This window comes from Alexandromys fortis, unplaced genomic scaffold, assembly GCF_014885135.2.
Source record: "Alexandromys fortis isolate MF-2015 unplaced genomic scaffold, M_Fortis_MF-2015_v1.1 scaffold_27, whole genome shotgun sequence".
NCBI classification, from domain to species: Eukaryota; Metazoa; Chordata; class Mammalia; order Rodentia; family Cricetidae; genus Alexandromys; species Alexandromys fortis.
The window spans coordinates 2,096,707-2,109,997 of record NW_026067952.1 but is presented as its reverse complement, the minus strand read 5'-3'; the positions used below and the strand labels follow the sequence as shown (position 1 = coordinate 2,109,997).

The 13,291-nt window shown below is 51.3% G+C and overlaps 1 protein-coding gene across 12 annotated transcripts in view; it reads right to left on the bottom strand.

Annotated features, from left to right (window-relative positions):
• Positions 1–13,291, bottom strand: part of Zmynd8 (zinc finger MYND-type containing 8) — a 105,511-nt gene that overhangs the window by 73,175 nt on the left and 19,045 nt on the right. The window contains exon 1 of one of the 12 annotated variants that reach the window (XM_050150796.1): positions 7,265–7,388. The exons of 9 other annotated variants lie outside the window; for them this stretch is intronic. Coding sequence is in view for 2 of the 3 variants with exons in the window: in XM_050150789.1 (XP_050006746.1) it covers positions 6,325–6,406 (82 nt within the window). In the remaining variant the exon portion in view is untranslated. Of the gene's footprint in view, positions 1–6,324; positions 6,567–7,264; positions 7,389–13,291 lie in introns of those variants that run through there. 2 more of the 12 variants (XM_050150789.1, XM_050150799.1) reach the window with 2 other exon arrangements.

The window sequence follows — 13,291 nt, the reverse complement described above, 5'->3', positions numbered from 1 at the left end:
ATCAGAGGACATGGGTCACTAGGTGTGAATTTGACATTTTTGAGCTAGGCCCTGCTTCCTGTCAGCTTTCTATTTCCTGTTCAGAAGGTGAGTAGACTTGAGGAGCCCAACTGCACACCCCCACCACCACAGATGAAGCCGCCTACCACCGGACCTCCTAAGATGGTGGACTATATATCCCCTCAAGATGGAAGCCAAAATAAACCTTACCTTCCTTAAGTTGCTTGTCACATATTTGGTCATAGCAACAAGAAAATCAAGTTATAAGAAGTAGTCACACAGGCAGAGATGTTGCTCCTACAACCAAGAAACACTTCTCCATACCACCACGCCCAACAGCAAAATCAAGGCGCGCAGAAAAACACTCTAAGGAAATAGAGCCACCAAAGCTTATACATTCATTCAGCTAAGACAGCCCCTCTCCCAGGAAAGTTCTCACGCCCCACCCAACCACCACCTCCTCCAAAGGCATCAAGACAAAGAACACTCACTGGTGCCCACCTTAAGAAGTACCACCCCACTCCAGGCTAGCTGCCCTTGGTTCTATACTCAGCCTGCCATCTTTCCACCTCCATCTACACATAATTCCCCTTAAGAGTCACAGCCTGCTCGTGCTTGATTGAGGGTTAGCTTGGGGACAGGGTGTACCCTGAGGGACTGAAGTCACAGAAGCAGAAAAGGACCCCAGAGCACAGGATGTCAGATGTTCCGTCTCAACTCTGCCCTTTACTGCCATGACTAGTGACCACCAAGAGAAGTGGTTTAATGTATGGCAGCCAAACAATGGAACACTGAGTGCAGAATGGAGAGAGGGCTCAGCCCTGGCTGCTCTTCCAGAAAACCTGGGTTCAATTCCCGGCTCCAACATGGTGGACCACATCCATTTGTAACTCTGTTGTCATGTGATCCAGTGCCACCTTCTGGCCTCTGTAGGAACTGCACACGCAGGGTACACAGACACACTTGTAGGAAAAACACATATCTTTAAAAGAAGAACGTTGAACACGGCCAAGAGGCCTGTGAGTTTGAAGCCAGTCTGGTTGCCATAGTAAGTTCTAGGCCAGTGAACTAGGCCCTGTCTCAAAATGTTGTGGTGCAGTTATGGAGACGGATAAATAGGTAAAGTGCTTGCCATGCAAGCAGGAGGCTCAGGGCCTAGAAGCCAGGTAAAGTTAGACAGGGTCACTCGAATCTAGAATCCCAGAACTCCTTCAGCAAGATGTAAAGCAGGCAGGAGGATCCCATAGGGTCCAGGGCCAGCCAGCTAGTCTGCTGTATACTATAGTAAACAAGAGACTCTCTCAGACAAGGCAGAAGGAGAGAGCTGACGCCCAAGGCTGTTCTCATACCTCAACACAAACCTATCACACACACACACACACACACACACACACACACACACACGAAAGAAGAGTAGGACTGCCAAGTCCCAGACCAGGCTGGCTAACAGAGTGTTACACAATCTCAACCCCTCCCCCACTGGGTGCCATTTAGTGGCAAAGCACTTGACCAGCAGGCACAAGCCTCCAGGGCCAACCCCAGCAACAGCACCAGAGCGTCTTGCCATGGACTGACGCTTGACCATCTCCAGCCCAGGTTCAGTCACCAAACAACATATCTAGTGCCACTAGGAGGCTAATACATCCCTCCCCAAAAGGAGGCAAAACACTTAAGACTGCCCCAGGGTAAACGCCAAAGTCCAGCTAGGTTGGGGGCGGGGGCTCACGAGGAGGGACTGTGGAAAGGGATTATTTTTCAACGTATACCCTAGTGTACCGTATTCATCATGTACCCAGATGACTTTATCAAAGTACGGGAAATGAAAGGGATTTAGAGGGCTCAATTTCACATGAAAAGCAGCAGGTGCAGGCAAAAGGCAATAATGAGTAAAAGAGGCAGGCATTCCAGACAGAAGTCACAGATGGATAGGGGGGGGGGGGGGGGGGATGCCGAGGGCACGAAGGCCTCAAGAAGGAGTTTGGGGTTTGTTCTACACGGATCTAACACACGCCATTAACTCCGCTCAAGTGTCAGAGCCTAAGTACTTAATGCAGGGGACTGGAGCTCACAAGAATATGTCTCAAAAGAAATGATGCTCTGGCCAATCCAAACCAGAAACTGACCAGACGAAGGCGGGGCTTACAGAATCCCCACTAGAGGTTAGGTTGAGAGAAGATTTGCCAATGGGAGACAAGAGGCAGTTTCTAGGGTGTCTCTGGGTTTCTGAGCTGGCTTTGGAAACACCTCAGCCCTCAGCCAAACTCAGCCCCATTAAGAGTCCCAAGAACTGACAACAAAAACAGCCCACCAGGAAAGGGGTAGGGCACCTTGGACCAGGGCAGTGCAGCCTCAGGGACAAGGCTCAGACAGGTTAAGGTGGTCTGGTATTCATGCCCCAGAACCCCTAGGGGGCTATGGTTCTTATGACCAGCAGCACTTAAAATATGCAAAAAACATGCAAACCACTGGGCCTCACCTGGAACCCATGGAATCAGCAGCCATTATGGGGAAGGGCTGGGATCCCTGGTTTGAGAGGCTGCAGTGTATACACATGCTTGAGATGGGGGGAGCGGCGCAAGTGTCAGCCCCGCACACATAGGAAATCCCATAGATTACACTGCTACGGGACTCCATGATTAGATGGGAAAGGACCCCAAGCCTCCTCTCAGGGCCCCATTTGCAATATGGGAAAGAGAGAGATGGCAGCCAGCAGTCCTCAAATGGCTCCAGGTGAACACCTCAAAGATCCAGGAAGTACATGCTGCCACCCCCTGTATACAGTTTCCTGGACTTGGGGGCGGTAAACCAACGTGACTTTCACAGAGCTGTCCAAAAGAACAGAGTTGCAGTCAGATAGAGGCACTTGCTGCCAAGCATGAAACCTGACTTCCATCCCAGGGACCCACAGGGGAGAAGGAGAAAACCAGCTCTTGGGGTTATGCTCTGTGGTACCAGCTCCCACGGCTGCTCTCGGTGGTACCAGCTCCTGGAGCCGTGCCCTGTGGTATATACATGTGAACGAGAGCTCCTGAAAAGAAACCCTGTCTGCACAGACTGATTGGAAACAGTGATGTGGAGAGGTTGGAATGATGCAAGTCCACAGGCTGACCATCTTATCCTGGGCTAGTTCAAGCCATTTCACCATTCCCTGGCCACCTCTCTGTCAAAACTAACAGCCTGTGGCCAATAGAGAAAAACCTTTTCCAGTCTATTAATGTGGCAACCGCTAACTCACACCAACCCCCGAGTGAGAACGTCAGAAGACAGCATCTGTGGCCTATAGGAGAGCTTCCCCATCTCTCTGCACCCGCCTGCCTCTCTGATGTCTCCGCTGATGTACGCTCAACTTACCTCAATCTATGACTTTGTTCTGTGGAACTATGAAAAACCCCATGAAACTGCTTCCACATCAGACCATGAAATTTAGGGTACCCTAAATCTGCGCTCCTGAGCTGTGTAAGTTTGCATACATGAAAATGAATGGGGCGGGAGGAGGGGGAGCAATCTATACCTGACAAGGGAGTTTTGTCCCAGCCTACCAGGGGACAAAAGGGACACCGAATTGCATTTGGTCTGTCTCACCATCACCGAGGTCTGAGCATTCAAACCTTGTCTCAGCAAACCATAAAACCTCAATTCAAGCTGGGCATGGTGGCCTGCACCTTTAACCCCAACACTCAAAGAAAGAGGCAGGCAGACCTTTTGTGAGTTCGAGGCTAGCCTGGTCTACAGAGCAAGTTCCAAGCCATCTAGAGCTAAAGAGTTAGATCCTGTCTCAGGCAAACAGATGGCCTCAATTCTATTTGCTGTTATAAACCACTGGCTCTCCCTGGGGCTTAGGGAAGCCCAGCAGCTGTGTATATAGGAGCTAAACGTCCAGCTGCCCTCAAGGAAGAGTTTTCCAAAAAGACTCTTAGCAAGAAAAATCAGAAGATGCCATTAGACTTATTCTTCAGAATACCAAACCAAACGGCAGGCCAGCCCTGCAGCTTAAACACCTCCCTGCTCCATCGAGAACTCGGCATCCGGTGACTGTACAATGAAGGGAAGTAACCCAGCTGTCGTCATGGTAATGAAGTCACCATAAGGAACTCTTCCAAAAAGCTGAGTCAGAGTTGTTCTTCTCTAATGACTTGATTCTGACCAGGCTATTCTGCTAAGCATATCTCATCCATAACTTTGGAGTGGCGACACACAGCCACCGCAGGCTATCTCCCTGAGAAATGGTCCGCCTTGCATCCAAGAGGGCGTTGTTTTGGTCTTTTTCTTCACCTTCTCTGAATTAGTAGGATTCTACTAGGCTGGCCCTACTGGCCCTGTGCCAACTTCCTGCCTTCAATCCCCGCCCCTCAAAATACGTCTGGCTCTGAATGTGTTAACGTGGGTGAGGGAGCAGGGCTGCCTTGTGGAGGAGACATGTGCGCAGTGACTCAGGAACACAGCCTGGAGTGAAGCAGGCACCAGAAGCCTACCCTCCTTGTGACATTTCCCTGAAGACTCAGTAAGCGTTCTCCTGGGTATTAAGAGCTAAGCATGTGATGTAATCCTTCCAGAGCTCGTCCTGTGAACCTCCAGAAATAACCGTGCTCAGCAGTTCCTGCGTGTCCTTTGACTTAAGGGACACTTCACCTCAAGATAACCTGGCCACAAGTGAGGCCCTGTTCAAACTGCTTTGAATTTATTTCCCACTTACCCAAGACAGTGCAGCTATTACCAACTGTTGGGGTCAGGATTTGAACCCAGGCAGTAGAGTGACTCCATTTCCCACTACTGTGGGACAAGGTCTTTGCACCCAAGGAGTACAGTCCTCAGATGGGGGATAGGGGAGGGCGGCTGGCTGGGGTTCAGAGCTCTTTCAACTGCAGGTGGAGACAAAGGGACAGGAAGGCCCCCAGCAGAGTCTCACAGAGGAGGCCATCGTCTCTAAGGCAGTCTCTGGGAGCACTCCCCCACCCACCCCACCCCCACACACCCCCAGGCTGCATCAGAACCTACCCTGTGCTACAGATTAGAGACTCCTGAACCCCATCCCCCCCAAACCCACTTCTCATCTCCACCTCGGCCTGGCAACCTGCCACCCCAGGCACCACCCACACCCACCCACGTCCAGAGCCTGAGTGAGGGCTCTCCGGGGTCTATGCCACGACACAACTCACGGGAAGCTATTCTTCCCTGGGGAAAGGGGCCACCAAGCTTAGAGGTGGGAGCTTTGTGTGTTTTTGTGGGTGTTGGATTTCCTTAATGATGCAGAGAGCCAGGCCACTGGTGCCCAGGTGCAAAGAGCAGGGGGACAGAGGTGACAGCACAGGCTGGCCCCACGCCAATAAACAACGTTTTCAAAATAAAAAGAAAAAAGGTAAAAAGGGAGCTGGAACGAGAGCTCAGCGGTTAAGCCCTGGTCGGCTCTTCAAGAGAACCTAGGTTTAATTCCTAGCACCGACTCTTATCCAACAAGCCATCTCTCTCCAGCTCCTGGTTCTTTCATAAGAAACAAAGATTCTCCATATTCCTCCCTCCTCCTCTCCCATCACTACCTAGTTTAAAGGGAGTTAGCTCTCTTCCAAAGAGCATCCTAAATCAATCCTATGGGTTGAAAAATAATGAAAAGATGGCCTCTAGCAAGAGGCAAGCAAAATGAGTCCTGGCCGTGACTGCAACTGCTCTGCACACACTGGCGCGGTCCTGGACACCGCGGAGCCCTCTGGGTCAGCAGCAGCTGGAGCACCCAGGGCTGGCAGAGGCAGCACTCCTAGTCACTACCAGCCTCGGTGCTGCCGGCTTCAAACAGGACCACCCGCGGCCAGCTCTCCCAGAAGTGGCAAAGCAAGCCCCTCGTTAATCATTTCCAAAGCTATTCCAAAAGCCAGAGAGCAGGTACCCAAAAGGGCCTCCCTCCCCAGGAATCCCTGGCGCTCCCCACTGGGTAATTACATCATAAAGAAACAAAAGCCCAGAACTTCCTCCTAGCAGAGAGCAGAAAACAGATGCAAAGAGGGGGGCAAGGGCGAAACTGGACCTCTAGCAAAGGATGTCGTGGGGGGGGGTACCCTGTGCGCGGCCAGGGCCCCTTTAACGATCCTCACTCTCACAGGGAGCACGGCTTAGGTAGGCAGGCCCTCAGAGACCAGCCTGTATGGGCCTGCCAGCGCTGGAGCCAAAGGCACTCAGCCTCAGTAGGAAGCAGGGCCTAGCAGCTTCTCAGCCAGAACCAGGAAGTGGGAAGAGGGAGAAAGGTCACTCTCAACTTAGGACAAAATGTCACTTCACCTGAAGGCCTCCACACCAGGAAGTGAGGTCCAGATGGCAGAGAAGGTAGGTACTTACCTGCCATAGAGGCAGCTTGGTCACTCAGAGAGCCTAGCCCCTCTGTTCCAAAAGAGGACAGAGGCAAGCTCCCGGCAGACATTCCTGCTTCCGGCTCGTCGGCGGCCTCTCCCAAGGGGAGGAGGAAGCAGAGAGCACAAGTTGAGAGTCACCACTTTTCAGGCCAGCTCTGATCTTAGACACATTAGATTGCCCAGCAGCACAAGGACACCTTTGCAACAGGGCAGGCAGAGCCTTGCCTGGTGTCCTCAGGCTTTGGATCTAATTCATCACCCTCGACAGTAGCACAGCTATGCAGGAAGTGGTCCACGCGCTGCACCCAAGAGCCATTTATTATGGTAGATGGGAATAAATACACGCAATCGCTACGGTTCTGAGGACAGGGTGGCTGTGGGAGAAGGGAGGTGGCTTGCATTTTGAACATGCTCTTAATATTTTTTTATTAGGTGTTTCCATTTCCCTCTAGCCGTGAGGCTCCCTGGGTCACGGGAGAAGCTAGCAGATACATGCCTAGGCTGGCCTCCACCCTCTCTAGGCACCAAATCAATATGGAAAAGGCAAACCACCAAAAAGACCAAGCAGGACAGAAATTGCTACCATCCAAGAAAAGAGGCCACCAGATGATTGTGTTTAGCCCTCAATCACCAGAACAGTGACCGTAGCCTGGGCCTTCCTCATCCTCGGCTGCTGCAGGACCCTGGTGCTTTCCTGACAGGAAAATGTCAAGCTCCTTCCAACAGTAGGAGAGGAAAGGTGGGCCTGGCATCCCCACCGCAGCCTCCTAGTCCTGAGGCTGCCTCCAGCGTGAGCGCCCTGCCGTTCAGGTCCTTCCTTTGGCCCTCCCAACACTGCTGGCTCTGGAACAGGGACCCAGCTGCACATTCATCCCTCATTCCCCCCCCTCACCTCCCCCCACAGCACCGCACCCCCACGGGCTTGCCTGTGGCTTGCAGGCTGCAGTGGGAGGACCGCAGCGATGGAGTGCTGTTCAGACACAAAAGACGACCTCTGTGTCGCAGCAGCTGAGGCTGAGAAGTGAACTGATGGACTGGGAGTAAAAAAGGGAAATAAAGTTACCCCAGAAAAGGGGCAGATGGAGAAAGCAGGGCTTCTGGGAACCAGGCCCTGCTCCCCAAAGCACGGAGGGTTCAGCCTTCAAGAGTCACCCTAAAGATGACAAGGAAAATGCCAGAAAACAAGGGGAAGAGACAGGCCTTCCAGGCAGCTCGCCTTCTCTTCTCTGCGCAACGTGACTAGAGATGAGAACCCTGGTGAGAGGGAAGCTGGCCTTCCCTCGAGCTGGCAGGGTGAGGCCTGCCCTGCAGCACGGCTTGGGGCAGCCAAACACAGGAAGCAGCAGGGAGGGGCAGCCCGACAAAGGACTGCAGGAATCCCCTGGGTGAGGGCGGTAGGAAATCCTACTGGAAAGGTCAGGTACTTAGGGGAGTGCAACACAGGGGCCACAGGGACCCTGAGGTTGTGGCCTGGAGGGACACTTAAACCAGAAAATGGGGATTTGGCTTGTCTAATTGTGTTTGCACACTTGGCTATTTGTGGGATGTGTGTGTGTGCGTGTATGCATGTGGTGGTGTGTGTGTGTGCATGCGTGTGTGGTGGTGTGTGTATGTGTCTGTGCATGTGTAGAATCTCACACTCCACTTGTTTCAGGTTGTGTCTCTTGTTTGCTACTGTGTGTGCCAAACTACTTAGAAGCTTCAGGATTCTCCAGTCTCTGCCTCCCTCCTCACTCCCACCTCACAGCAGGAACAACCTCCTTGTAGCACCAACAGTTCCCAGCATCACACAGTCCTGGGGATCTGAACTCAAGTCCTCAGGATTGTGCCACAAGCACTTTACCTACAGGCCACCTCCCCAGCCGTTGCAATGAATTTTTAAAGATGTATTTAGGTATGGACATCTGCATGCATGCCAGAAGAAGGCATAATATCTTATTATAGAGGACAGTGAGCCGCCATATAGGTACTACTGGGAATTGAACTTAGAACCTGCGGAAGAACAACCAGTGCTCTTAATCACTGAGCCATCTCTCCAACCCCATGATATATTCTTTTACTAGCTACAGGGAATATGGCGACAATATGGAACACTCACCATAGTGGTGAGGGCCACATTTGCATCCTCAGCATGGAGTAGAAGGAGGCAAGGAACACCAGCAATTAGGTGTCATTTCCAAGAAGTTCAGGTGTCCAAGAGTGTAAGGCAGTGGCTCTCAAAGGGTTGACTTGACAGAACCTAGAGACATTTTTGCTTGTCACAAAGGGTCAAGGACATCCTTCAAGACAGTCACCAAGACAGAGGGACTGGATCCAAGGCACTCAGCACTGCTGAAGCTGGGAAGCCCTGCTACCTGAAACCTTCCAGTGAGCTACCCATGAGCCTTGGCGCCGTCTACAGCAGCCAGTAAAGTCAGTGGGACAACCAGGAAAATGAAGGCTCTGGTCTCTCCAGAGTGCAGCCAGACAGGCACAATAGTAGCAATAGCCACTGAACACTTACTATTTGGGAGTGCTGTGCCAAAGATATTTATCAACTCACCACAACTCTGCCAGACTGAGTGTGTCCACTTTATGGATACGGTAACTGGAGCCCAGAGGACAAACTGTCCCTGATGGGCAGGAGAAAGACCAGGGGCCATGAATACAGGCTAGAGAGAGGGCAGGGCCAGGGAGCAATTTCTCTTTCTTCCTCAAAGTAGCTCATTTTAAGCAAAGGCTGCTTTTTAAATTTTATTTATAGTAATTGGGGGAGGGAGGCACATATACCATATGCATGCCTGGTACCCACAAGTGGCCGGAAGAGGACACTGGACCCCTTGGAACTAAAGTTATAAATAGTTGTGAGCCACCATGTGGCTGCTGGGAATCAAACCCAGAACTGGGCGGTGGTGGCACCTTTGTGACAGGCACTTTACTCACTAACCTACCTCCCCAAGCCTTTTTTTAATAGGTTACAGGGAATACAGAGGCAGAGGCAGGCAGATCTGTGAGTTCAAGGCCAGCCTGGTCTACAGAGAGTTCCAGGACAGCCAAGGTGGTTACACAGAGAAACCCTGTGTGTGTGTGTGTGTGTGTGTGTGTGTGTGTGTGTGTGGCAATGGGGGGAGGGGTGGGGAAGGGAGATTCCCACAGAGCCAGTACTTGGGTCAGTGGTAGTGCTGATATAGTTCAATTCAGGAAAGGAAGTGGGAGACCCATGAATCTCATGAGGTAGGAACTCATTTACATAATGCAAGCCACCCTAGCCTGCACCGCAGCCAGGTGCCATTCCAACACCCTCCTTCCCAAGACAACCCTGGAGGCCTAGGGGAGGTTCTGATTGCCATGGCCATGCTTTGGCCACACGTCAACACTGCCACAGCACATGGCACGCTGGGGGGGGGGGGGGGGACTCTGCCACCTGGTAGAGCTTTGAATCCAAGAGCCGGGTTGATCTCTCTAAGCCTGAATTCAACTGTAGCTACTGGGGTCTACATGTGTGACATGGGCACAGTAAGCAAATGCACAGAGAATGACCAATGGCAGTACTATGAGCCAGGGAAAAGACTCAGAAATCTCAAACCCAGGTTCCCCAAAACTTGCTGTGCCCCACCATGGCTTGCCACAGCCTACCTGACTGGTAAAACCTCTCTGGCTGGCACGGTACCACAAAACCAGACTCCAAACCCCTCCAGGCTCGGGACTTGACTGATTTCCTAGCCTGCTTGAAACTCTCCTATGTCCCATACTGTGTCAGCCAGTGCTCCTCTGGATGTGTGCTCCTCCCTCACTGTGCCAGCCAGTGCTCCCCTGGATGTGTGCTCCTCCCTCACTGTGTCAGCCAGTGGTCCTCCTGTGTGCGCTCTTGCACATTCAGAGGCTCTTGCAGAGAGAACAGGCCAGCAAGAAGTCTCACCTCAGGCAGCCTGTGACTTTCATCTCTCTGAGATTCAGCTTCTAATTATTCATTCAGAATGTCAAACCTAAAGCCGGCATGGCTCACACCTGTGATTCCAACATTCAGAAGACTAGGTCAGGAGATCTTCATGAACTTAAGGCCATCCTGGGCTACAGGAAATTTTAGGCCATCCTGGGCTATGGAATGAGAGATCATTCCTACCCCATGCCATTATGCTCAATTCTGCTTATCCAATCCCCTTAACCCCAACCGTCCCTGACCTCCTTCTTCCCTGTCACTTAGCCACATTTCCTTGGCACTCAGCTGGCTCCTCCCTCCATCTAGAATGTTCTGTACTCAATCTTCTCCACAGTAGCTAACTCTAGCCTGTGACTCGAATGTCACCTCCAGGGGCCTTCCCTGACACCCCAGCCTGCTGGCTCCTCATCACAGTCCCCGTGTTGTGGGGGTGTTTACGCTCCATGACAGTCATTTCTGGGACTTGTCAGGCACTGACCCATCTGTCTCACAAGCTCAGTCTCAGTGTGGCTGCCCTGCAGGCCAGGCCCAGTGTGGGGCACATAGCCTGATTGATGGGTGCCCACAAGATGTATGTCTGACCAGAAGCAATCACAAGACGGGGTTAAAGAAACTCCGAGATAAGGGGCTGAAGAGATAGGTTAGTGGCTAGACGCTGACTGCTCTTTCAGAGGCCTTGGGTTCGATTCCCAGAACTCACACAACTCATAACCGTTTGTAACTCCAGCTCCTCTGACTTCCACGGGTACCTACATTCATGTGTACATACCCACACGCAGACACATGCACGCACACGTAATTTTAAAGTGTAAATTTCAATCTTGAAAAAAAAAAAGTTTTGTTTATTTTTGAGACAGAGTTTCATGTTCTGGCCGGCCTGGAGCTTACTGTATAGGTCAGGATTGCCTCAAACTCATAAAAATCTACCTGCCTCTGCCTCCCAATAAAAGGCCTGGCTTTTGAAAAAGAATTGTTTTTAAATAAAGGCAGGTGTTCCATCATAGCCCCCCACCCACCTCTTTTTTGGTTTTTCGAGACAGGGTTTCCCAGTAGCTATGGAGCCAATCCTGGAATTCCCTCTGTAGATCACTCTGCCCCCGAGTGCTGGGATTAAAGGTGTGTGCCACACCACTGAGCAGGGGTTCCATAATTATACATCCCAGCCTTGTTTTGAACTCATGATGCTGCCGCCTTGGCCTTCATAATGCTGAGGTTAGTCCTGTCCATTCTGGCTGACAATCCCCAAGCTGCAGCGAGGATTAAGGATCTGTGGGTGGATAACTAGCAGGCAGGGTCATAGGAAACCCAGAGGACTAGCGCTGCTGAGAGGGACCCCAGGTCCAGAGGGGATCAGGCCAGGCCATGGGAGGGAGAGCCCCTGTTACTGGGCCAGAAATGGTCTACTCAATCCAGGCCACCCATGGTTGGGAACTACTTTTAAGATCTCAGTAAACCAAGCCCTGCCAACTTGGAAAGTCAAGGGGAAAGGACATTCTAACAGGAAGCACAAGAGAAACTGACCGGAAGCTTGCTCTGTTCCCTGCCATCCCTGACCTGGTCTCCACCTGTACACCTAGCACAGGGCTCAGGAGTCTGTTAATCCCCAGTGGCCACAGCACAGTAACGTAGCCTTCCACAGTGACGGTGGATGCCTGCCTCCTGTCTGCACCTCGCTGTCCATCACTCAAGTCCGTATTTAGCCTGTGAGCACAAGGCATGGGGCTTGAGCTGTGGCTTGAGCTACTGAGAAAAGAAAAATGATTCTCCTCATGCAAATCCCAACAGACACACATAATCAGAAGCTGCCATAGGCAGACAGGACACTTGAGAAAGTACCCATTCCTCCCATGTGCCTGAGGGACTCCACGGCACAGTGAGCGCTGAGGCCTGAGAATGTGGATTTGGACTGCCTTTTCTCGTTCCATTCATCTGGCTTGGATATCATCAATTCTCTAAAACACATAAATTCTGATCAAAGCTGATTCCTTTGGTAGGTAATTTAGGGATCTTTCAAGGGCAGTTTTGACTTTGGAGCCTACAGGAGACTGCTAATTCATCTGGATTTTGTTTATGTTTTGGGGGGGTTATAGGGAAGTTAAGTTTTACAGTGCTGGGAATTGAACCCAGGACCCAGAGTTTAACATCTGTTCAGCCATTAAGCTACGTCTCTTGCAAACCAAGAGACAGGTACAGGTGTAAACAAAAGGATGGGGAATGGGGGGGAGGCATAACCCACACATGACACAACAGGCAACCTGGTATCTGGGGACACAAGTGAGGGAAGGGGAACGCAGTCCTCAGAAAGCAACATGGAAGAGTTACAAGGAGGAGCAGGAGAGTTCCCTGCTGGTAAGGAGCCCTCGTGGCAGTCAGGGAGGACACAGGAGGGACAAGTGTATTGGGCACTGCAGGCCTTAAATCCTTGCTCCAGAGCCTCATCTTAAGGAAGAGAGAGAGAGACTGGATTGTGTTTTGGAGACAGCACCAATGATCTCTGGGGAGGAAAAAAAAAAAAAAAAAACAAGAGAGAAGAGGCAAGCAGCGAGACCAAACGTTTCAGGCACAGCTATCCAAGCCGAGTAATTACTCGCAGGCACTAGATTTTGCTAGAAAAGACGGCAATCTCCAGTGGAAAAGCTGCTTTGGCTTCATGATCTAGGGCAGACGTTGCAGCCATTAGACAAAGTCCAATTCATTCAGTCTATTCTGTACGGGTGGGGGCAGGCACGATGGTAGACAACAAAAGGCAGGATTCAGTCTCAGCTGGGCCTTAGCCTTGAGGGGGTCAGGAGATGGTGCAGAGGGATGGCTTAGCAGATAAAGGCCCTTGCCACCAAGCCTCACCAGCCTGAGTTCAATCCCCATGATCCAGATGATCCATAAGGTGGAAGGCGAGAACAACTAACTTTCACAAGTCGGCTGCCTGGTTTTTCACATGTGCACACACAGAATAAATAAAATGTAACTTAAAAAAAAAAAGTCTGGAAAGGAAAAAGTCCAATATGCACAAAGGTCCTAGAACTAAAAATGGCTC